Source organism: Mobula hypostoma, chromosome 14 (assembly GCF_963921235.1).
Source record: "Mobula hypostoma chromosome 14, sMobHyp1.1, whole genome shotgun sequence".
In the NCBI taxonomy this organism is placed as follows: domain Eukaryota; kingdom Metazoa; phylum Chordata; class Chondrichthyes; order Myliobatiformes; family Myliobatidae; genus Mobula; species Mobula hypostoma.
In genome coordinates, this window is record NC_086110.1 from 76,926,359 (window position 1) to 76,952,829 (window position 26,471).

Consider the following 26,471-nt stretch of genomic DNA (forward strand, 5'->3'; position numbering starts at 1 on the left):
CATCTCATCAGCCTGACCAGGGCTCTCGTGATGAAAGGGCTGTCCTAGTCCCAAGGATGTTAACAGATGTTAAAACCTCACAGGAACTTTTTCCAACTTTTCTCTTGTTTCTTTTTAAAGAAAAGGGAGGATACTGATGTAGGAAAAGTGCAAAAACAAGCTTCAGGATTTTATAGGCAAAGGGATTGATCAGAAAATCAAAGTGTTTCTTCCTGTTGCTAATCATACGGTGATACTCAATCTACTTTACAAGAGACGTGAAAGTACAGTTAAAATCTGCAGAAATTGCATCAGAGATGGGAGAGATGGGAATTTTTAAAGAGGCTCTTAAGACCAGGGCTATATTCTCTAGGTGCAAAATTGAGGACAGTTTCAGAGAGTGAATACTAAAGTGATTGTTTACACCGACTAGTAAATTGGCAACGAAGGGCCTCCTGATTTAAACTCTTTCGGATTTACACAATGGTAGGTGTACATTACACACACTCACATCAAGGGATCTGTGTATACTAAAGAGCTGGAGGGCACTATTAAGTGGTATTTAGTTTGGCAAACCCTTGCTTCCTCTTAGAGCAGCCCAACATCTGCTTAACATTTGGTGCATGGTTCAAAGATGGAACAGATGGAATCAATAGAAATCTACCAATGGATGACATCAAGCACCGCATGAAAACAAAGCACCCATCTTTGATAAATGTCTATAGATGTGCGGTTGAGAGCATATAAACCGGCTGCATCATGGCCTGGTATGGAAACACCAATGCCCTTGAATGGAAAAGTCTACAGAAAGTAGTGGAATCGGCCCAATCCATCACTATTAAAGCCCTCCCTACACTTGAGCACATCTACATGGAGTATTGTTGCAGGAAAGCAACATCCATCATCAAGGATCTCACCATCCAGGCCATGCTCTCTTCTCGCTGCTGCCATCAGGAAGGAGGTGCAGGAGCCTCAGGACCCACACCACCAGGTTCAGGAACATTTATTACGCTCAACCATCTGGCTTTTGAACCAGAGAGGATAACTTCACTCAGCTTCACAGCCCAAACCCGGAACTATTCCCACAATCTATAGATTCACTTTCAAGGACTCTTCATCTCAAGTTCCTGATATTTATTGTTTATTTATTATCTTGCCTGTTTTTTTTTAATGTTTCTTTTATTTGCTGTGAATTCCTGGAAGAAAACGAACCTCAGGGCGATATATGGTGACATATATGTAATTTAATAATAAATTTACTTAGAACTTTGAACTCACTGCAAAGTATTAAACCCTGCTTGGAGTCAGCACACTCTCACTGATGGAGCAACGGTCTCACTGAAGATATATGGCCAGAGAGAATCTCCCAATGGATAGTCACATCAAAGAAACGGCCCAGGTAGGTAACTTGGCTAGCATAGCTGAGATGGGCTGAAGGGCCTGTTCCTGTGATGTATTACTCTATTTGTCTGCCCTAACATGTGAAGTCAATGGATCAACAATGAGATACAGTGGCTAGGAAGGCACCCCGTGGAGAACGAAGGACATGTCGAGGCACAGAAGAAGTAAATCATGGCAATCTACTGCAAGCACAAAAGACCACAGTTGTCACGACTACCTGTACCACTGGACCCTTCTCCACTTTAAAAACTCTCCCGCACAGGACTATTGTCTTTGTTGGACAACCTAAAACATTACTCCATGATTCCGACGGGTGGAATTATAAAGGAAAATCTGAGCCCATGGAGAATGAATACTTACTGTTTACAGCAGCAATGATCGGGATTCAATTCCTGCCACTGTCTGTACTTTCTCCCTGTGACCGCATTCCAAAGATACACAGGTTATAGTTAATAAGTTGTGGGCACGCTACGCTGGCATTGGAAACAAGGTGACACTGCGGGCGGCCCCCAGCACATCCTCAGAATGTGCTGGTCATTGACTCAATCGATTCATTTCACCGTGTGTTTCAATGTACATGTGACAAATAAAGCTCATCTTCTTCTTTATCTTAATTTGTCTATTGTGTACATGCTGCAATCTCAGACACATGATCTCACAGTACCCCCCTTGTCTTTAGTGTATATCTTATACCTCAGATAGTTCACAGCGTGCTGGACCTGTAGTCTTTATGCCATTATTCTGGGCTTGTATGCACTGGAGTTTAGGACAATGAGGAGGGGATGAAACCCATCTATATTGAAAGACCTAGACAGGGTGAAGGTAGAGAGGATGTTTTCTTATAGTGGGGGAGTCTAGGACCAGAGGGGACAGACTCAAAATAGAGGGACATCCACTTAAAACAGAGATGAGGAAGAATTCTTTTAGCCAGAGGGTGGTGAATCTATGGAATTCATTGCCACAGGCAGCTGTGTCACTAGATATATTTGATGCGGAGATTGATAGGTTCTTGATTAGTCGGGGTGCCAAAGGTTACAGGGAGAAGGCAGGAGAACAGGATTGCCAGCCATGTTGTGGCGGAGCAGATTCGATGGGCTAAACGGCGGAATCAAAGCTGCTTATGGTCTTATGGTCCTCTGACATACTGGATGTTTAAATCTGGTGGGGGCTCATTTCCTTCCCCTCAACGTTTACCTCCATCACTTCCTGAGATCCTGTGTTGTCTTAATACATCTGCCAAGGTTGCTCTTGAAACAGACATTGAGTATTGGCAGTAATTGCTAAAACCTTGTGCTAATACATTTTAAGCAACACACACAAATGCTGGAGGAACTCAGCAGGCCAGACAACATCTATAGAAAAGAGTACAATTGATGTTTCCGGAGACCCGGGTGTGTGTTGTTTGAATTTCCAGCATCTGCAGATTTTGTCTTGTTTGTGATTGGGCTAATACATGTTGTAGACATACCAAGGAACTTAGTTACACCAGCTCAGGACCTGAAGCCTTGGACTGGTCCTTACCTGGACTGAGTTAAGCCGGCAGTATCCGTTGATTGGAAATCGAATTACATGTGTGGGATCCTGGTTCCACCCAGCATTTACAGAGTTGCACATGACATCCCCTGTCTCAGGGAAAATATCTTCTATTAATGACTTCTCTCCACTCAGACTGATGCGCTCTCCCAGGTCGGGGGTCACCCTCAGCACCAGACACTCACAGGGCTGGGAGTACTTCTGATGTTCTCGTTCCTGCTTCCACCTCTCGAGTTCTCTCACCATGGGCTGTAGCTGGTAATACTTTGCTTCTTCATACAACAGGCTGAAATCCTGCAACAAGAAAACTTTCTTTGGAGATACAACATGGAATAGACCCTTCTGGCCCTTTCAGCCACACTGCCCAGCAACCCACCGATTTAACCCTAATGAAAATATAATTTACAATGACCAATTAACCTAACTCTTACGTCTTTAGACTGTGGGAGAAAACTGGGGCACCCAGAATGAAAACCACACACACACACACAGGACAAATGTACAGACTTTCTTATAGAGGATGCCTGAATTGACTCCTCAAGTTGTAATAGCATTGCTCTAACCACTATAAATAAAAATTTCACTTTGAATTTATACTTCCATTCTGCATTTCCCACTCATCACAGAAACAGAAGATGGTTACTCAACTCTCAAGCCTACCCCGCCTTTTAATCATGGAATATTACACAGAAATGTATAGCTGTGTCCAACCAATTTGTGCTGGCATTTACATTCAACTCAAACTTCCTCCTGGCGATTAGCACAATCACTCAGCAGGGATCGCTTTTTAATGCTAAGGCTTTATAAGACACTGGTCAGATTGCACTTGGAATATGTGAGCCGTTTTGGGCCCCTTATCTAAAAAAAGATGTGCTGGCATTGGAACGGGTCTGGAGGTGGTTCGCAAGAATGATCCCAGGAATGAAAGGGTTAACGTATGAGGAGCATTTGATGGCTCTTGGCCTGTTCTCGCTGGAGTTTAGAAGAATGAATGGGATCATACTACAGAATATTGAAAGGCCTTGACAGAGTGGACGTGCAGAGGATGTTTCCTATATTGGGGGAGTCTAGGACCAGTGGGCACAGCCTCAGAGTAAAGGGGCATTTGTTTAGAACAGGGGTGAGGGGCATTTCTTTAGCCAGAGGGTGAAGAATCTGTGGAATTAATTGCCACGGATAGCTGAGGAGGCCAAGTCACTGGGTATATTTAAAGTGGAGGTTGATAGGTTCTTGATTTGTCAGGGTGTGAAAGGTTTTGGGGAGAAGGCAGGAGCATGGTGTTGAGAGGGATAATAAATCAGTCATGGTGGAACGGCAGAGCAGACTCGATGAGCCAAAATCAGGAAATCTGGTGGGAGCTCGTTTTCTTCTCCTGACCATGCACAGCACACGATTTATTTCCATCACTTCTGGAGATCCTGTGCAGTTATGATCCGTCTGCTGAGTGTGCTCTCTAAGCAGACACTGAGTGTTGGCAGACGCGTTATTGTCTATGTGCCTGGGGTTCACGAAAGTGGCAACACAGGCAGATAGGGCAGGTGAATGACCTGCCTGGATTGGCATAAAATCTTAACATCTGACTCATCATATTACAACTTGACAATACTTGTTCGACCACACTTGCAGTACTGTGTGTACTTCTGGTCACCACAATATGGGCAGGTTGATGTACTGGAGAAAATGTAGAGGGGAGTCACCAGCCATTATTTGAATTGGAAAACTCTCCTCATTCAGGTGCCACACTATTACAGCTCTGGGCCTTGAAGTTCAGAGTTCAATTCCGGCACCATTCTGTAAGGAGTCTGTCTATCCTCCTCCCAGTGCAATGAGTCTCGGGATATCTTCCCAGTTGCTCCGGTTTCCACCCGGTCCAAAGACGTACAGTAATGGGTAGGGTAATTGGCCATTGTAAATTGCTCTGTGATTAACCTGGGGTTAATTAGGGTGGCAGGGTTGCCAGGGCAGCATGGCTCGAGGGCCTGCAAGGGCCTGCTCCACACTGTGTCGCAAAATAAAATTTTAAAAAATGTTGTCAGACAATTGTTTCAAAAAACAGTATTAGATAAATTCTTTACATGTCGTCACATTGCAGGATCATGCTAGATATAACGACTTTTGTGCTTGTTCTTTGGCTGGGGAAGGTGCTGAGATATACATGAAGATCTGTTTCATTTGGAATCCTTATTCCAGGGTGAGCCAACAGCACTGGAAAACTCAGTGATTACTCAATATAAAGTGAAATGGGTGAGGAGATTTATCTGAAATAGTTTTGCCCCCTCACCTTGAAGTCCTCTGGAAGCAGGAGCTTCGATGTCCTGAGGAAACTTAAGATGTATCGGAAAATCTCTCCATCTCGATCAATGAAATAGTGCTGCTTTAAACTGTCCAGGACGATGGGCTCTGTGCCATTGAAGAGGCGTCCTATCCTGAGAACAGAATGTGATCTTCATGTCTACCAAAATAAACTTGTAATATGTGTGAGCATCCTTTGGTACTCAATTCTAACAACTCTATCAAACCGTAAACGCAACGCAGTAATCAGTTCTGAGCGTCTCATTAGCGCAAGAATGTGGAAGCTTTAGAGAGGGTGCACAGGAGGTTTATCAGAATACTGCCTGATTAAAAAAGAAGAGGTCTTATGAAGATTGGTTGAGTGAGCTCAGGACTTACTCTTTGGAGTGAAGGAGGATAAGAGGTGACTTGATAGAGATGTACAAAATGATAAGAGGCATTGAGGACAGACAGCCAGAGTCTTTTTCCCAAAGCAAGAAAAGCTAATACCCAGGGGACATACTTTTAAGGTGATTGGAGGAAAGTATTGGAGGAATATCAGAGGTAAGTTCTTAAAACAGAGACTGGTGAGTGTGTGGAATGCCCTGCCAGTGGTGGAAGAGGCAGATATGTTAGGAGCATTTAAGAAACTCTTAGATATGGACAACTTTAAAATGCAGTGTTTTGTAGGAGGGAATGATTAGATTGATCTCAGAGTGAGTTAAAAGGTCGGCACAAATTTGTGGTCCTCAACTGTGCTAAAACGTTCTATGTTCCAACATGTAACAAATGGTCAGCCATTAGGAAATGATTTAGAGCTGCAGAATATCATGGGATGCATGTGGAACCTAACAATATAATTATATAGTGACACACATCAAAGTTGCTGGTGAACGCAGCAGGCCAGGCAGCATCTGTAGGAAGAGGTACAGTCGACGTTTCAGGCTGAGACCCTTCGTCTGTCCTGACGAAGGGTCTCGGCCTGAAACGTCGACTGCACCTCTTCCTACAGATGCTGCTTGGCCTGCTGCGTTCACCAGCAACTTTGATGTGTGTTGCTTGAATTTCCAGCATCTGCAGAATTCCTGTTGTTTGCGTTTCAATTAGAGACAGATATGTTTCACATCAACATGTCTACATGAAGGCAGCTGTCAAAGGTCCAGCACAGTCATACCCTTCTTCCAACATCCCACACTCTTTCTGGACTTCTCCTTCCAGGCCTGCTAGAGTTGGCAGCAGGTCGAGCATGTCCTGCTAATTGCCCCCTGCCACCCTCCCCAGCTGATGAGTGCATGCATCCCCATGTTTGAGCCCACCTGGAGGTAGTACTATGAGGGAAACTTCAATGCCCATTGCCAATAGTGGTTTAATAGCACCAGTTCACACATATCGCACAAACCATAAAAGGCTGTAAAGTCAAGAGGTTCTCCTGATGCTGGAAACCCAGAGCAACACACACAACATGCTGGAGGCACTCCGCAGATCAGCAGGCACCCAGGGAATTTAATGAACAGTCAACGTTTCAGGCAGAGACCCTTCATCAAGACTGGAAAGGAAGGGGACAGAAGCCTTGAATTGGAAGGTGGGGAGAGGGTCAAGGCAGAGCTGGGTGAGGGGGGTGGGTGAAGATGAATGGGTGGTGGAGGTAAAGGGCTGCAGAAGAGGGAATCTGGTGAGAGAGGACAGTGCGCCATGGGAGAACGGGAAGGAGAAGTGGAACTAGAAGGAGGTGACAAGGAGAAAAGAAGAGGTAGGAATGGAAAGACAAGGGGATTAGGAAAAGGCAGATGGGCAAGGGGAGGGATCTCCAAAAGCTGCAGAATGCGATGTTCATGACATCAGGTTGGAGGCTACCCAGATAGAACACAAAGTGCTTCCCCTCCAAAAGGAGTTTGGCTTGAAAGGATATCCCCTGCAGACTCTCTCTGAAAGGACCAACCAGGCAGAGGGGCTTTGATGGGACAAATCCGATGGACTGGCCCTGAAAGTACAAAGCCAGCAGACTATCTCTGAACGGACAAACCCGGCAGACTGGCCATGAAAACACAAACCTGTTAGACTATCCCTGACATGACAAACCAGGCAGAATATCCCTGAGAGGACAAACCCGGCAGACTGGCCCGAAAAGACAAACATGGCAAACTTTGCCCAGAAGGATAAACCGGATAGAATATCCCTGAAAGGAGAAACACGGCTAACTCGACCTGAATGGGCAAACCCGGCGGACTGATCCTGAAAGGGAAAAAATGGCAGACTATCCATGACAGAACAAACTCGGCAGATTGGCCCTCAAAGTACAAACTGGCAGACTATCCCAATAAGGACAAATCTGGCAGACTATCCCTGAAAGGAAAAACCTGGCAAATTGGCCCTGAAAGGACAAACCAGGCAGAATATCCCTGTAGGGACAAACCCGGCAGACTATCCCTGGAAGGACAGATCTGGCATACAGTCCCTGAAAGGACAAACCCAGCAGACTTTTCCTGAACAGACTGGATAAACCCGGAAGACTATCCCTGAAATGAGAAACCCAGAAGACTATTACAGAAATGACAACCTACATCAGGTCACCTAAAACAAAAATTTTTTTTTTTTAAAGTGTACAAGATAATGACAGACATTGATCGTGTGGATAGTCAGAGGCTTTTTCCCAGGGCTGAAATGGCTAGCACGGGAGGGCATAGTTTTAAGGTGCTTGGAAGTAGGTACACAGGAGATGTCAGGGGTAAGTGTTTTAATCAGAGAGTGGTAAGTGTGTGCAATGGGCTGCCGGTGGCGGTGGTGGAGGCGTAGATGACAATAAACGAGGACTGAGTGTCCTCATAATCTAAAAAAAAATGATAGGGTCTTTTAAGAGACTCCTGGATAGATACATGGAGCTTAGAAAAATAGAGGACTATGTAGTTCTAAGGTAAGGACATGTTCGGCACAACTTTGTGGGCCAAAAGGCCTGTATTGTGCTGTAGGTTTTCTATGTTTCTAACCCCGACAGACTATCCCTGTAAGGACAAACCCAGCAGACTAACCCTGAAAGGACAATACTGGCAGACTATTCCTGAAAATACAAACCCAGCAAACTATCCCAGAAAGGACAAACCCAACAAGCTAAACCTGGAAGAACGAACCAGGCAGACTATCCTTAAAGAGACAATCCCTGCAGACAGGCCCTGAAAGGACAAAACCGGTCGTCTATCTGTAAGGGACAACCATGGCAGACTGGCCCTGAAAAGACATCCCAGCAGACAAGTCCCACGAGAAAAAAGCCAGCACACTGGCCTGTCAGGTCAAAACCAGCAGACTATGTGTGTAAAACAGCCCCGGCAGATGGGCCCTGAAAGGACAATCCCAGCAGACTTTACAGACATCCCACCTCTCCCGGAAGTTCCAGGAGTCTCCCGCATATTGATAGCGACTTCCTGACACCCGGAAATTATATACAATATCCCAGGGAGAGGGAGCATCCTGGTTGGTCTCTCTTCATGCTAAGTAGACCTATCAGTTTTCTCTGTGGGCAGGCTTTACAGTCGACCTCAAAAATAATGACAGTGTTGCTCGCTGCACTGTTTGCAACAGTGACTTTTCTATTGCCCTTGGTGGGTTAAGACTGTAAAAGACATGTTGAGGTGAGTTTAACAGGTGTCATTCGTCCATTAGCATAGCTAACGTTATTTAAACTAGCTGGCTAGCTGCTAGGGAGCTACTCTATTGATGTCCTACGTGATGAGGCCAAACTCCCTGTAGTTGTAACAGACTAAACATAATATAAGTACATATTTTAATGTCACATTTTCTGCATATACCCATCTTGGTTTACAGATTAGACAAAATCACTAAACAAAGTATTACATACACCCTTGGAGGTCGACCGGGGGGAGGGAGGGTTGTATAAGGGGTTGTGGGGGGGGCGGGGTGCTACCTCCCTGAAATGAGTTTTTGCAGGGTGGGATGTCTGACTTTGCCTCAAAGGACAAACTGAGCAGACAATTCCTATACCCGGCAGACTAGCCCTGAAAGAACAAACCCAGGAGACTGGCCATGAAAGGGCAAATCTTGGAGACCATCCCTGACAGGACAGAGCCGGCAGACTGACCCTGGAAAGACAATCCAGGCGGACTATCCCTGACAGGACGAACCCAGAAGAATATTCCTGTAAGGACAAACCCGAGCGACTGGCTCTGAAAGGACAAACCCCGCAGACTGACCCTGGAAATTCAAACCCGGCAGACTGACCCTGAAAGTTCAAACCCGGCAGACTGTACCTGAAAGAACAAACCTGGCAGACAGGACCCGATAGGCATACCCGGCAGACTATCCCTGACAGGACAAACCCAACAGACTGGCGCTGAAAGAACAAACCTGACAGACTATCACTAGAAGACAAACCTGGTGGACAATCCCTGAAATGACATCCCGGCAGACTGGTCCTGGAAGGACAAACCCGCGGGCAGGCCCTGATAGGACAAACTCAGCTGACTGACCCTGAAAGGACAAACCCGGCAGACAATCCCAGAAAAGGACAAACTTGGCAGACCAGCCCTGAACGGACAAACACGTTGAACAGGTGAGTTTCAGCTGTGAGATTCCAGACTGACCGTGGTTTTCCAACTCCAACCCTGAGATGGTTCTGACTTCACTCTGTACCTCTAGTTCCGATTGCATATCGACCTACTCTCCAAATGCTTATAAATGGAGTTTAAGACATCAAAAGTAACATTCAATTTTGGTCCTTTAGAGTTTTATATCCTTTAGCTTCCCCTGCTTAAAAAAAATGCAAGCTTATCCAGCTTAACCTGAAATAAATGTTTCCAGCGTTCACAACATCCTCGTCTCTTTTCATATTTTTTGTATGTAATGCAGTGAGCGTAGCTAAGGATAGTACAGTGCAACTGATTAATTAGGCCAGTGGTTAATCAGGGCAGCCACTTAATTGGACAACTCGTAAAGAACAGAAACTAATTATTTGTTTATTTGGAACACTACACTGCTTAATTGGGACAGGAAGCTGGTGCTGACAGTTTCTAGTGTCAGTGACATGTACTTGTGTGGCCATTGGACACTACACAGTGCTTAGAGCAAACAGTTTTTAAATAGTGTCTGTTGGGTGCGTTTGTTTTCAAAAACAACATTGATTTTTGTCACTGATAGTGGGCGAGAAATCAGCAGTAAGACAATTCCAAATTGTTTTGCTCACTGTGGGTTCAGCTTCAGGCTTGGAGATCCAGAAATGGCCGGGAACGAAATGATTTCACTACTTCAACAAGTTAGGACTTACAGAGAATTTTAAAGTCTTGACAATCATCTGGAATGTTACAATGAAAATGAAGATTTGGAGGAGACAATCATTGAAAGCATGTCTGAAGGCAGTCATACATGCTAGGCGTCTGCACTGATTTGGTTCGTTTACAGTTAGTTACACCAAATGAATTCCTCCATTGAAGGTAGTGGTTAGTATGGAGATTGTCTGTAGTTGCCAACGATGATGTGGGAGAGTATTTTAAAAGTGAAAAAGCCATTGCACTGGGCAGTTCCACTCTGGAGGTCCAGATCCAGTGGTACTGTACAAGTAGTCATCACGACTTGGATCTTCCTTGGTTTCAGTGTACGACCATGACTTCTGTGCTTCGCCATGCCCTTCGCTCTCCGTGGACCTCTTCACCTTTCACTTTCCACCAATATCTTCACCCTTTTCTTTCCACGGACCTCTTCACATTTCACTCTCCACCGTATCTTCACCCTTTTCTCTCCATGGACCTCTTCACCCTTCGCTCTCCACCGATATCTTCACCTTTCACTCTCCACCGATATCTTCACCTTTCACTCTCCACCGATATCGTCACCCTTTCTCTCCGTGGACCTCTTCACCTTTCACTCTCCACCGATATCTTCACCCTTCGCTCTCCGTGGACCTCTTCACCTTTCACTCTCCACCGATATCTTCACCCTTTTCTCTCCATGGACCTCTTCACCTTTCACTCTCCACCGATATCTTCACCTTTTTCTCTCCATGGACCTCTTCACCTTTCACTCTCCACCGATATCTTCACCCTTTTCTCTCCATGGACCTCTTCACCTTTCACTCTCCACCGATATCTTCACCCTTTTCTCTCCACGGACCTCTTCACCTTTCACTCTCCTTTGATATCTTCACCCTTTTCTCTCCATGGACCTCTTCACCTTTCACTCTCCTCTGATACCTTCACCCTTCGCTCTCCGTGGACCTCTTCACCTTTCACTCTCCACCGATATCTTCACCCTTTTCTCTCCATGGACCTCTTCACCTTTCACTCTCCTCTGATACCTTCACCCTTCGCTCTCCGTGGACCTCTTCACCTTTCACTCTCCACCGATATCTTCACCCTTTTCTCTCCATGGACCTCTTCACCTTTCACTCTCCTCTGATATCTTCACCCTTTTCTCTCCACGGACTTCTTCACCCTTTGCTCTCCATGGACCTCTTCACCTTTCACTCTCCACCGATATCTTCACCCTTTTCTCTCCATGGACCTCTTCACCTTTCACTCTCCACTGATATCTTCACCCTTTTCTCTCCATGGACCTCTTCATCTTTCACTCTCCTCTGATACCTTCACCCTTTTCTCTCCATGGACCTCTTCACCTTTCACTCTCCACCGATATCTTCACCCTTTTCTCTCCATGGACCTCTTCACCCTTTTCTCTCCATGGACCTCTTCACCCTTCGCTCTCCATGGATCTTTTCCTGGCCACTGGATCTCACTGTAGATCTCTGCCAGAACTGGCTTTGCATGCTAGGACAGGCATGTGCCTATCTCACCAGGGTATGAGACCACCAGTACCCTCTCCTGGTTTCAGCTACTTGGGGACACAGGTGAGAGCTGAGTGTCCAGTTGGGGACCAATGGTGAGTGAGCTGCCCCAGACTGGACATAAGAAGTTCCTTTACCAGAGGGTCTACCCTTCCTAGACCTCCATACATCCTCCACTGATAACTTTTTATGACATGTTTTTTAGAACTATTGGTCCTGGTAAAGGCTAAATTAGCTAACTACTTCTTGATAACACTGTCAACGCCTTCCATAAGCTTGCTCATGCTTGCATACATTGATTGGGAGGATTATATTTATCCTTCAAGAATCTGTAGATATGCCGCCCAAGTTGCCTCTGCCTGTTTTTTGCTGCTTGTTTATCCTCCCCAGTATCCCGGCCATCCCCTTCCTGCCAGGCAGGAGGTACAGGAGCCTGAAGATCCACACCTCAAGCTTCTTCCCCATTGCCATCAGGGTCAAAAGCCCTAGCACCATCTTAGACTACACTTCCCTCTTCTTTCTCTAACTTGCACTGCTGCTGTTGTATTTTTACTATATAAGTTATGTATAATTTATGTTAATTTGTATGTTTGTCATGTACTATATTGCTGCTGCAAAAAGCTAATTTTATGCCATTTACACCATGTGTATGAACACCCAACCATAAACTAACTTTTCACAACAAATTCCATTCAACATTCCTCTGTCCACTTGCCCAGTCGTTCTGCAGGCTACAACTTTCAACACACTATTGAGCACTCAGTCAATTCCTGTATCATTTCCAAATATTTAATAATATTGGGTACATTTAAATGTTATTCACTAAAGTAAGTGAGTTCTGTAGAAATGCTTCCTGCCACTGGATCCCATAGGCTGTTATTTTTCTGTCATCAGGATATTGTCAAAAGCCTTGTTAAAATCCATATAGACTGCATCAAATGTGTTATCCTCAATTTCCCCTCTTGTGAAATGCATAAAGTTCAATCCAGATGAACAAACACAACCTTCACATAGCAAATCCATGCTGATAATCCTCGACTAACCATCACCTTACTAAATGTTAATCAATATTTCTCCTCAGGATTTAGACAAGACTTTGGCCACCATTATGGGGTTGGGCAGACGTGTCTGATTACTTGGTCCATCCTTGTGAACCTTGATGAACATATAATACTCCTCCGGTCTTCCAGCACCAAAAGCAGGTAGAGAATAATGGTGAACCTCTGGCATTTCCTCACGTTTCCCCTGACACCCTGAAGTACATTTCAAGTTGACCATCTGCACTTAGTGATCACATTTCACTAAACATAGACTTAGTTTATATTTTGTTCTATTTGTTCTTGTAATTGTGTCCTTCTTTTAAAAATTATGTATTATTTGTTTAGAATATAGAACATTACAGTGTTCCCTCACCCTCACCTTACCATTATGAATGGGTCTGGAACAATGAGATGGAGCAAACTGATCAGATCAGAACTCTGTGTGGTCACCATATCCCATCGTTAATGGTGGTGGACAATTAAGAAACTAAAAAGAAGTCTGAGTTCTGTGTATATCCTCTAACACTCTGAGGTCAAAGTCTAGAACACAAGAAACACGACTGAGTTATTTGCAATAATCCTTAGCGTTAAGTATTGTGATTGACCCATGTCAACCTCACTTAATATCCCTACCAACATTTAGTATGTTTAGCCTGCTTCATACAGACCTCTTCCCATTGCTACCATTGTGGAGGAGGTACAGGAGCCTGAAGACACACACTCAACGATTCAGGAACAGCATTTTCCCCTCCACCATCAGATTTCTGAATGGACAATGAACACATGAACATTATCTCAGTATTATTTTGCTCTCTTTTTGCACTATTTATTTAATTTATTTTTATATATACTTATTGTAATTTGTAGTTTTTATTATATATTACACTGTACTACTGCCATAAAACAATAATTGCACAGCATTAAACCTGATTCTGACTTCTGTTGGTTTTTACACTTTCATCCATGACTTCATCCTCCCTGCCGCTGTAACCTGCTCAGAAGACGACAATATGCTGCACTTCAGTTGCTGCTGCCCAGGTGGTGTGGCAATCTCCAGAGTGGAGGGAGTTTCAGGATTTGGAGCTAGTCATGATGAAGGAACAGCAATATATTTCCACAGCATAATGATGCGTCATTTGGAAGGCAGGGTGAGAGAACAACCATCTTCACCTCTCCTACAATTCACCTCTTTTTTTTCTCCATGTTGGACTCAGGCAATCCTGAGGTCTGGAAGCAAATGATCTGAGCAAGAATCCAAACTTGCTGTTATTATTAATCCAATTATTAGTGAGTAAATATGATTTTGGTTGCATTCTCAGCAAATCCTTCCATCAGACTGCTAATGATGGAGAATAAATGAGTATTGCAATAATTTGTCAGATTTGAATAGTCCATTCCTTTGCAGACAGGATGCACCAGGGCAGATTTGTTTTTACTTTGAATAGCATTGTACGACTTGAACAGCTTGGCTTGATGTGCAAAATGGTTCCCGAGCACTTTCCCGCAGATGAAATGTTGTCAAGAACCAGTGTCTTGATGTATCTAGTTGTCTCGGCATTTTTGATGTTATATCAGAACCAGGTCTAATCTCACTGGCATGTGTCGTGAAATGTGTTGCATTTCAGTCGCAGAATATTACAATAGGAAAACAGATTATTATCTGAATGGTGGCCGATTAGGAAAAGGGGAGGTGCAACAAGACCTGGGTGTCATTATACACCAGTCATTGAAAGTGGGCATGCAGGTACAGCAGGCGGTGAAAAAGGCGAACGGTATGCTGGCATTTATAGCGAGAGGATTCGAGTACAGGAGCAGGGAGGTACTACTGCAGTTGTACAAGGCCTTGGTGAGACCACACCTGAAGTATTGTGTGCAGTTTTGGTCCCCTAATCTGAGGAAAGACATCTTTGCCATAGAGGGAGTACAAAGAAGGTTCACCAGATTGATTCCTGGGATGGCAGGTCTTTCATATGAAGAAAGACTGGATGAACTGGGCTTGTACTCGTTGGAATTTAGAAGATTGAGGGGGGATCTGATTGAAACGTATAAGATCCTAAAGGGATTGGACAGGCTAGATGCGGGAAGATTGTTCCCGATGTTGGGGAGGTCCAGAACGAGGGGTCACAGTTTGAGGATAGAGGGGAAGCCTTTTAGGACCGAGATTAGGAAGAACTTCTTCACACAGAGAGTGGTGAATCTGTGGAATTCTCTGCCACAGCAAACTGTTGAGGCCAGTTCATTAGCTATGTTTAAAAGGAAGTTAGATATGGCCCTTGTGGCTACAGGGGTCAGGGGGTATGGAGGGAAGGCTGGGTTCTGAGTTGGATGATCAGCTATGATCATAATAAATGGCGGTGCAGGCTCGAAGGGCCGAATGGCCTACTCCTGCACCTATTTTCTATGTTTCTATGTAATACATAAAAATAGTACAAAACCTTTAAACTGCACTAAGTATATATAAAAATTATTTAAGTAAGGAGAGAGGAAACAAAAGAGTTGATGGTTCATTGTCCATTCAGCAATTTGATGGCGGAGGGGAAGAAGCTGTTCCTGAAAAGTTGAATATGTGTTTCTGGGCTCCTGTACCTCCTCCCAATGAGACGGGGCTACATGAAGTGGATTGAACTTGCTAAAGATTGGTAGGGATATTAAGTGAGGTTGACTTGGGTCAATCACAACACTTAATGCTAAAGATTATTTCAAATACCTCAGTCATGCCTTGGATGGTGGCATGACCTGGGTACGGGACCCTCAATGATAAATGCCACCTTTCAAGTTGGAAAAAGTTCAGCAGAGTACTGTCAAGTTTACGGGTGTTTGAATGAGGGAGGGTGATCAGGAATGAGTTGGTATAATCGAGTCTATCTAAGGTGCAGAATGTTCAGAGGAGAAATTGGGTCCAATATCCAATATAGCTGTTTCAGATTCAGAATGGAATGGTGTCAGTGGTTTGGAACAGAGCTAATGATGGGAACTGAAGATGACGGCTTTCAACTTTCCAGTCTTTTGCTGTATCAAATTTGTGTTTTATCCAGTGCCGGCTCTCAGACAAAAAAGCCTGCTATTTAGAGATGATGAAAGCATCAGGAAATGGTGGTGAGATAGACCTATCATCAGCGTACATGTGGAAATGGATATGTGAAAATATCCTCAGTGGACCGCTGGTTGAAACCATGATAACTGCTACCTGCAGGGGCATTGATTAAATCCAATGCTTTACTTTGAAAGTGGTCACAAATCCATTGGAAATAAATGGTAATGCAACCTCTCCACACCAGAGGCTGGTATTTTATAGGAGCGTCTGAGCAGATGATCATTTCTCCAGAGATGCGAGGACTTGGAGAAATCAATGCTACCATTTTATACAATCAATAAGCAGTCCCTTATATGCCTGGGGTTTTATTTTCCAATTTTTTCTCTTTTTCTGTCACTCCCAATACCACTGGTTTCTGAATAAAAAACACAGCCATAGTGATAAAGATCAGAGCAGACATTTTGTGGCCATTGTCTGTCCAAAACAGAAGAAATATAATCAGAAGGAAGTCATATGAACATGCTGTCATTCACTATGCTCATAACTGAACCCACATCTTGACCACCTTCTCCAGATATTCTCTGAATCCCCAATTGTCTAAAAACCTATAGATCTCAGAGATCTAAACATTCACGCCTTCCAAGGTATGCATTTACAGCATTCGGATTAAAGATAGTTCTCCTCAACTCTCTCCCAATTGTTCAACTCTATGCTGAACAACACATTTTGGCGCGAGACTCTCCAGTGAGAGACGTAACCTTCAGCATTCAACAGGTTAATCATTTGATTCAAACATCAGACTGTATGCTTCAATTAAAAAAACACTAATTTTTCTGAGGTTCAACCCTCATCACTGTCCCCATAGTATATCAATCTCATTCTAGGAATCAATCTACGTCGGTCTCCAAGACAAGTGGAGAAGAGTAAGCTGGTGACAGACGAATGGCTGTTTAAGGCCTAAGATAGAGGGCTACAAGACCAAGCTCACGTCCCTTATTAGATTAGATTAGATTAAACTTTATTGTCATTGTGCCGAGTACAGATACAAAGCCAATGAAATGCAGTTAGCATCTGACCAGAAATGCAAAGAATAGTGTTATTTACAAAATAACTGTGAATAAAAAGTAAGTGCTACAGCACACAAATATAAAAGTACTGAGACAGTACAATATGGGTGCAATACTGCTTAGCGCTGTGATGAGAGGTTCAGCAGGGTCACAGCCTCAGGGAAGAAGCTCTTCCTGTGCCTGCTGGTGGGGGAGCGGAGGCTCCTGTAGCGCCTACCGGATGGGAGGAGAGTAAAAAGTTCATATCATATCTCTAGACTGTCCCATCAAATACTTTCAGAGCGGGGACAGATTACATGCAGGGTAAATCTACACTAAAAGAATGATGTGTTATAGAAAGCATGGATAGAGCCGATAGCCAGTACAGCTTTTCCCAGGGTTGAAATACCTTATACTAGGGAGCATGCATTTAAGGGTAGAGGGGAAAAATTCAAGGGAGATGAATGGGGCGTTTTTTAAAACAGAGTGGTTAGTGACTGTTACAAACTGCCTGAGTGGTGGTGCAGGTGAACATAATCGAGATGTTTAAAAGGCTCTTTGGGACATAAATAACCCAAGAATGGTGGCATGTACATCACGTGCAAACATAAGGGATTAGGTTTCATCCGTCTGGCTGTAGGGCCTGTGCCTTGCCGCTGTATAAAAGGCGAGGAGATCAATTATGGGAGAAAACCAGACAGTAAAAAAGCAGAGATTTTCTAAACATTTGTTCCTTAGACTGAGGAATTAATCATGGAAATTAAAAAACTAGCAGAGATTCTAAAAGATTATTTTTTATTATCATTCCCAGCAGAAGATACCGAAAACATCTGAATAATGATGATAACCAGGAAGTGAGCAACTTAAAACCACCCCTGTCACTTGCTAATGTGACTGAAGTCCAACGTAACCGCCCCCCAACCGAGGAGATTGAGGCTTGCAAGTTTCCCTGCCCCCATTCTAACCACTTTCTGCGGGAACACCATCGGAAGTGCCCTGTCTGCCTGTATCGTCTGGTACAGAGCTGCAGGACACTGAACTCCAAAATCCTACCGAGGATAGTAAACTCCACCAAGAGGATCACTGGGGTCTCCCTCACCCCTATTTGTGACAGTTACCGGGAGCGTTGCAGGTGAAGGGTCCAAAGCATTGTTGAGGATCCCTACCACCCATCCCACAATCTCACTGACCCACTACCATCAAGGAGGAGGTACAGGAACATCAGGTCTAGGACTGTCAGACTGGGTAACAGCTTCTTCCCTCATTCTATGAGACTAACAAATACCCTGCCACCACCAGGGTCACGTCATCAGGACAGAGAGCTAGTTACTGTACTATTTACTGTTTACCTGTGCTGCGCTTTACATGCATTTTGAATTATATTTTATTAATTTATGGTAATATTTTGCTTTATGTGCTGTGTGTGATATATGTTTTGTGGGTGCCCTGTAGTCCAGAGGAACATTGTTTCATTTGGTTGTATATACGTACAGATGACAATAAACTTGAACTTGGACCTGATGGTTTGAATTATCGAGTTTGAATGAAATGGCCTCTGATGTAGTGGTTGCATTGGCTAGAATCTACTAAAATCCCTAGGTGTTAAAGGACTGGACATCTACAATATGACACTAATGTCTAAGAGAGGAAGGCAGCAGAAATCAGTGAAGGCTAGTTAGCCTACAGCGTGTCACGGAGAAAATGCTGGAATTCAATGTTGAGGCCAAAGCAGAACATTTTGAAAATCAAAACACGATCTAAAAAAGTGAACCTGGTTGTACTGAAGAAAAATCATACTTAACAATTTTGTAAAGCTCTTTAACATGCAAGAGTGGTCAGGGCACAGGTGAATATTATTGGACTGCAGCTGGAGTACTGCATAGGGTTCTGGCCACCCCATTACAGCAAGGATGTGGAGGCTTTGGAGAAGGTGCAGGAGAAGTTTATCAGACTGGTGCCTGGATTAGAGGGTGTGCGCTGTAAGGATGGCCAAATTTAGATTGCTTTATCTGAAGCAGGGGAGATCTGATTAAAGATTATAACATTCTGAGAGGCATAGATAGGGTGAGACAGTCAGAATCGCTTCCAGGGTAGAAACAGCAAATAGCAGAGGATTTGTACTTAAGGAGAGAGGGGACAAATTTAAAGGAGACATACAAGGCAAGTTGTCTTTCACAAGAGCAGTAGGTACGTGGAACGGACTGCTGGGGCGAGGGGTGGAAGCAGACACCATAATGGTGCTTATGAGGCTGTTAGGCACGTGAATACGTGCAGTGACTGCAGGGATAGGAATCAAGTACAGGCAGAAGGGAATCAGTTTAATTAAGCATCACGTTCGGTAACATTATGGGTCAAAGGGCCTTGTCCTCTTCTGAATTTGTCGTTTTGTGGCAGCCATACGGTGGAATATATAACAACAAAAAACTAAAAATTACAAAAGAAAATATGTTTTTTTTAATCAAATTAAGTAAGTAATGCAAAAAGGGTGATTTTGATCAGTCCTAACTAGTGACCAGCCTACCTGATTTGCAAGTTATGACTGATCAAAATCAGATTCAGTCTTGAGCAAGGAGTCTCAGCCCAAATGTCATCAGTTTCTTCCCCTTCATGTATGTTGCTGACTCGGTGAGTTCCTCCAGCATTTTGGGTGAGTTTTGCTCAGAATCCACTGGCAAATGTCTGTGTTTTAACTATAAACCCCTCTGCCGATGATGACTGCCTGTGCCTCGATTTCAGATTCAAACCCTTACCTGGAGTCTGTGTATTTGGTTAAGGTGGCTAGGCTGCTGGTATACATGTGCCCACCAACATCAATGTGAACAGGAGCGTTGGACTTGGTGAGCTGAGCTGGCAGTGGAATGCCCTGAGATGCCACAGGTGACACAGGGGAGCGGGTCAGAGACAGCCGAGACATTGTTCTTCCCTCCTGAAAACACAACACAGACAGAATCAAAGTAACGACGATGCAGATTTACAGATCTACAGCTTTACAGCGTCAGCAATCAGTGATCAGGGTTCAATTCCCAGCACTGTCTGTAAGGAACACACACAAAATGCTAGTGGAACGCAGCAGGCCAGGCAGAGGTACAGTCAATGTTTCGGGCCGAAACCCTTTGTCAGGACTAACTGTAAGAAGATATAGTAAGAGATTTGAAAGTGGGAGGAGGAGGGGAGATCCGAAATGATAGGAGAAGACAGGAGGAGGAGGGATGAAGCTAAGAGCTGGAAAGTGCTACAATATTGCTAACTGCCGAGGGGACATCAACTGTCTCGACTTCACCACACCTTGTTCCAATATTGCCAATCAACTTTCCAGCTCTTAGCTTCATCCCTCCCCCTCCTGTCTTCTCCTATCATTTCGGATCTCCCCCTCCCCCTCCCACTTCCAAATCTCTTACTACCTCTTCTTTCAGTTCAGTCAGTCCTGACGAAGGGTCTCGGCCCAAAACGTCGACTGTACCTCTTCCTATAGATGCTGCCTGGCCTGCTGCGTTCACCAGCATTTTGTGTGTGTTGCCTGAATTTCCAGCATCTGCAGATTTCCTCGTGTTTGTAAGGAGTTTGTATCTTCTCCCTATAACCATGTGGTGCTTCTAAAGGGTCAGGGTTAGAAAAATGTGGGCATGCTATGGTGGGGCTGGAGCTTGGTGACACTTGTGGGCTGCCCTCACCACATCATTGGACTGTGCTGGTTGTTGACATAAACGAAGCACTTCACTAAACTGTATGTTTCAATCTTTCAATATACATGTAATAAATAAAGCCAATCCAATCTAAATCTTTTAGTGTTGGACTAACACTTAGAAGATGCTGGAGGAACTCAGCAGGTCAAGCAGGAAAATGCTGAGTTCCTCCCGTATTTTGTGTGCGTTACTCAAGTTCCAGCATCTGCAGAATCTCTTGTGTTTGTTTCAGACTGCTTGCTAGGCAGAAAACTCTCGCTGGGGGGACAAAAGAAAACGTGTCTCAAAGTACTGAGATGAGAGATCCCAGCAAGTTGTGAAGGCAGTCCGTAAGCGCGTGTAGCAATGGCCCAGCATAAAATGGAAGTCTATAGACCCCACTGAAAGACACATCTTCATTACCGCTGATTCACTGTGCTCACATGTCATGATTCCCTCAGCAGCTCAGAGGGTGGGTGGGCAGATAGCCAGAGATGTGTATCCCAGAATGGTTTCACTACAGGCTGCTCTCTCTCCCGCTCCCTGAGCTTTCAGAATGTGTGCTGTTTTGAAGTCAATCATCACACTGATCTGAGGCCAATCCTCACAGTCAGAGGGTATCTCCATGACAGTGAGCAAAACCAGGCAGAAAAATCAGACAGCCACAAAATGCAACAGCTTCTCCTGCATTTTCTTCTGATTTCATTATTCATAAAAATATGGCAAATTAGGAAAAACAGTGATTGACAGTGACCTATCTGATTAGATTTTGGAGATTCTGTCTGTTTGCTGCTGCTGGAAATAAAATCACTGATGTGTGTTGACAAACCAGCGGCCCATCAGGGAAGGCCATTTTCACAAAACCATCCGGTTCGTTCACTGGCGTGAAGATCAGTGTTAGAGTATGGGAGGAGTTATGAAATGAGCTAAAAGTAAATGGCAATGGGTCTTGGCAAGGATCGTGGAAATGGTTCAGTGTCTGAGGGTCCTGTTTCTACACACTCTGTCCCTGGAAGGCTGATGTAATGGCACCAAGATTCAAGATTGCTTAATGTCATTTCCACTACACAAGTGTAAAGGAGAGTGGAAAAAAAAGTGACACTAGGCACAGGAGTGTCTGTACATCGTGACTTTGACAGGAAATGATAAAGTAGTGGTGGTTGCGGGTATGGAGGTGGGTTAGTGGGTGGAGGTGTTGATCAGCCTTACTGCTTGGGGGAAGTAACTATTTTTGAGTCTGGTGGTCCTGGTGTGGATGCTACATAGCCTCCTCCACGATGGGAGAGGGACAAACGGTCCATGAGCAGGGTGGGTGGGATCCTTCATGATGTTACTGGCTCTTTTCTGGCACCTTGCTGCATATACGTCCCTGATGGTGGGTAGGCTGGCATCAGTAACTGTCTCCCTATTCTTGCCCCAATCACAAGCAGGAAATTTACAGTCCATTTACAACTCTTTCACATCTTCCACACGGGCAGAATTCCAGAATATTCTCTGTCATACTAAAAGGTTCTGAACGCTGTGGAAATCACTACCAAATAAGTCAAAATTAAAAGAAAACATGCCTCAGACAGCATCTCACACCTCACAACCAACACCAGAGACGTCAGTCAAGGCCTGAAACCTGGACCTCCTGGCTGAGAGGTCACATTCCAACCCTCACAATCAATCAGGATTATGACATGTTCAGATTCACATGTACAGTACATGGAAACAGACAGTGAACTGTCTGGTCCATTCACCCATTGAGTCTGCTCTGCCATCCATCATGACAGATTTATTATTCCACTCAACCCCATTTTCCTGCCTTCTCTCCGTAACTTTTGACATCCTGACCAAACAAAAATCTGTCAACCTCTGCTTTAAATATGCTCAATGACTTAGCCTCCACAGCTGTCTGTGACAATGAACTCCACAGATTCACCTCCCTCTGGCTAAAGAAATTCCTCTTTGTCTGTTCTAAATGGACCTTGCTTTATTCTGAGCCTGTGTCCCCTGGTCTTAGACTCCCTAATATATGAAACACCCTCTCCACATCCACTCAATATCAGACATTCAATATCCAATAGGTTTCAATGAGATTTCCTCTTATTCTTCTGAACTGCAGCAAGTACAGGCCCAGAGCCATCAAATGCTCCCCATTTGTTAACCCTTTCATTCCCAGACTCCTCAGGAGTTTCTGCAATGCTGGCACTCCCGAGTTCAGCATGTAAGTGCCATTATAAAGAAAGAAAAACAGCACCTCTACTTTCCCAAAATTTAATGAAGATTCAGAGTGTCATCTAACCTTTTTTGGATGTGCATTGGTGAAAATATTTACTGGTAATAGAGCTTTAACCAATGGCCAACCCAGACATCAGAGGTTGGGAAAGGAGGATAAAAAGCAGGCGTGGTTCGTGGCAGTGTAATAGAGCTTTGATCAGCGGTCAATCAGCGGTTGGGATTGATAAGTGAGAGCACATTAAAGAAAGACATGGTAAGCACAGCGGCCATCATCTGAGTGGAAAGAGGCAGAGTGGTGATCTTAAGGCTTTAGCTCTGTGAGGCTTCAGAGAACAGAGGTTCACTCTAAGAAAACAAAACAAAGAAAAGCTCGTTCTTTCCTTCTCCTCTTTATATCTGCTCAATTAGGATAGTGGAGACGATAAGTAGGCAGAGCAATGCTCCTCTTTCAGGATGTTGGAAGGTAGGGAGACCTCCAGTGTCCCTGACAACTACAACTATGAGAAGTGCATCCAGATGTAGCTTCTAACAATCCGCTTTGAAAAGCTGAAGGTGGAACTGGATGAACTGGATGGAACTGGACGTCTGTTCCCGGGATGTCCATGCTTATTTCAGCAGGACAATGCCAGACCACATTCTGCATGGGCTACAACAGTGTGGCTTTGTATTCACAGAGTTCGTGTGCTTGACTGGCCTGCTGCCAGTCCAGATCTATCTCCTATTGAAAATGTATGGCGCATCATGAAGAGGAGAATCAGACAATGGAGACCACGGACTGTTGAGCAGCTGGAGTCTTATATCAAGCAAGAGTGGACAAAATTTCCAATTGCAAATCTACTACAATTAGTATCCTCAGTTCCAAAACAATTAAAAAGTGTTATTAAAAGGAAAGGTGATGTAACACAATGGTAAACATGCCTCTGTCCCAACTTTTGTTGAGTGTGTTGCAGCCATCAAATTCGAAATTTGTGTATGTTTACAAAATACAATTAAGTTGGTCAGTAAAACTATTGAAAATCTTTTCTTTGTATTTTTGTCAGTTAAATAAAGGTTCACGTGAATTAACATATCACAGATTTTTGTTTTTATTGCATTTTGGAAAATATCCCAACGTCTGGAAATGGGGTTTGTATTTGAGCTATGCCTAGGCACGCAGTCATGGGTATATAGAGAGTAGAGCAGTGGGTGAAGCACACACCCCTGAGGTGCACCAGTGTTCATCATCAGTGAGGAGGATATGTTATCACCAATCCATACAGACTGTGGTCTTCCGGTTAGGAAGCTGAGGATCCAATTGCAGAGGGAGGTACAGAGGCCCAGGTTCTACAACTTCTCAATCAGGATTGTGGGAATGATGGTATTAAATGCTGAGCTATAGTTGATGAACAGCATCCTGACGTGGGTGTTTGTGTTGTCCAGGTGGTCTAAAGCAGTGTGGAGAGCTATTGAGATTGCATCTGTTGTTGACCTATTGTGGCAACAGGAAAATTGCAAGGGTCCGGGTCCTTGTTGAGGCAAAAGTTCAGTCTAGTCTTGACCAACCTCTCAAAGAATTTCATCACTGTAGATGTGAGTGCTACTGGGCGATAGTCGTTAAGGCAGCTCACATTATTCTTCTTAGGCACTGGTATAGTTGTTGCCGTTTTGAAGCAAGTGGGAACTTTCGCCCATTGCAGTGAGAGTTTGAAAATGTCCTTGAATACTCCCGCTAGTTGGTTGGCACAGGTTTTCAGAGCCTTACCAAGACTCCATCGGGACCTTCTGCCTTGCGGGAGTTCACTCTCTTTAAAGACAGCCTAACATTGGCCACTGAGACAGAGATCACAGGGTCATCAGGTGCAGCAGAGATCTTCACAGATGTAGTTGTGTTCTCCCTTTCAAGGCGGGCATAGAAGGCGCTGAGTTCATCTGGTAGTGAAGCATCACTGCCATTCATGCTATTGGGTTTCACTTTGTAGGAAGTAATGTCTTGCAGACCCTGCCAGAGTTGCCGTGCATCTGATGTCACCTCCAGATTAATAGGATAAGGAGTTCGTGTAGGAGGGCAAGCATAAGATTTTAGGATTATTTGCCTCTCTTCCAAGGAAGGTAGAACATGTACAGAAGGGACAATTTGCACCTGAACTGGAGGGGGACTATTATCCTAGAAGGAAGGTTTGTTAATGTTACATGGTGGGTTTTAAATTAGATTTGCATGGGGATGGGAACCAGAGGCCAGAACAGTTAGTGGAGAGGTTGTGAATGCAGATGCTGGTAAGACCTCAGACAAAGTTAGGAATTAAAAGGTTGAGCATGGTGTGACAAAATCAAAAAGGGTGAATACAGGACTGAAGGTGTTGTATCTGAATGCGTGCAGTTTGCAGAATAAGGCAGGTGAACTTGAAGCACAGTTGCAAATTGGCAAATATGATGTTGTAGGCATCACTGAATCATGGTTGAAAGATTATAGTTAGGAGCTTAATATCCAAGGATACACATTGAATTGAAAGGATAGGCTGGAAGGCAGAGAGGGTGGTGTGGCTCTCTTGGTAAAAAGTGAAATCAAATCATTCGAAAGAGGTGACATAGGGTTGGGAGGTGTTGAATCATTGTGGATAGAGCTAAGGATCTGCAGGGCTAAGAGGACCCTAACGGCAGCTGTATACAGACCTCCCCAAACAGTAGTAAGGATGTAACATACAAATTACAGAGGAAGGTAGAAAATCTGTGCCAAAAAGGCAATGTTGCAATTGCAATGGGGGACTTCAATATGCAGCTAGATTGGGAAAATCAGGTTGATGTTGGATATAAGAGGGGGAACTTCTAGAGTGCCTACAAGATGGCTTTTTAGAGCAGCTCATGGTTGAGCCCACTAGAGGATCAGCTTTTCTGGATTGGGTGTTGTGCAGTGAACCAGAATTGATTAGAGAGCCAAAGGTAAAAAAAAACCTTTAGGGGAAGGTGATAAAAATATGATTGAATTCATCCTAAAATTTGAGGAGGAGAAGCTAAAGTCAGATTATCACTATTACAGTGGAATAAGGGGAATTACAGAGGCATGAGAGAGGAGATAGCAGAATTGATTGGGAAAGAACACTGGCAGGGATGATGGCAGAGCAGCAATGGCTGGAATTTCTGGAAGCAAGTGAAAGCATGGGATATATACATCTCAAATAGGAAGAAGCATTCTAAAGGAAAGATGACACGACCGTGGCTACAAGAGAAGTCAAAGCCAATGTAAAAGCCAAGGAAAGGGCATGTAATAGAGCAATGATTAGTGGGAAGTTAGAGGATTGAGAAGCTTTTAAAAACCAACAGAATGCAGCTAAAAAGCCATTAGAAGGTAAGGTGGAATACAAAATTAATCTAGCCAATAATATTAAAGAGGACACCAAAAGTTTCTTCAGATACATTAAGTGTAAAAAAGAGTTAAGAGTGGATATCAAACCACTGGAAAATTATGCTGGAGAAGTAGTAACGGGGGTCAATGAAATACTGGATAAACTGAGCAAGTATTTT

The 26,471-nt window shown here is 44.1% G+C and overlaps 1 protein-coding gene across 1 annotated transcript in view; it reads right to left on the minus strand.

Moving 5' to 3' along the window:
• Positions 1–26,471, minus strand: part of LOC134356561 (BTB/POZ domain-containing protein kctd15) — an 88,853-nt gene that overhangs the window by 23,130 nt on the left and 39,252 nt on the right. Inside the window, exons 3-5 of the mRNA XM_063067529.1 lie at positions 19,839–20,014; positions 5,195–5,339; positions 2,902–3,207 (exon numbers count right to left, since the gene is read on the minus strand). Of these exons, the coding sequence (XP_062923599.1) occupies positions 2,902–3,207; positions 5,195–5,339; positions 19,839–20,014 (627 nt within the window). The remainder of the gene's footprint in view (positions 1–2,901; positions 3,208–5,194; positions 5,340–19,838; positions 20,015–26,471) is intronic.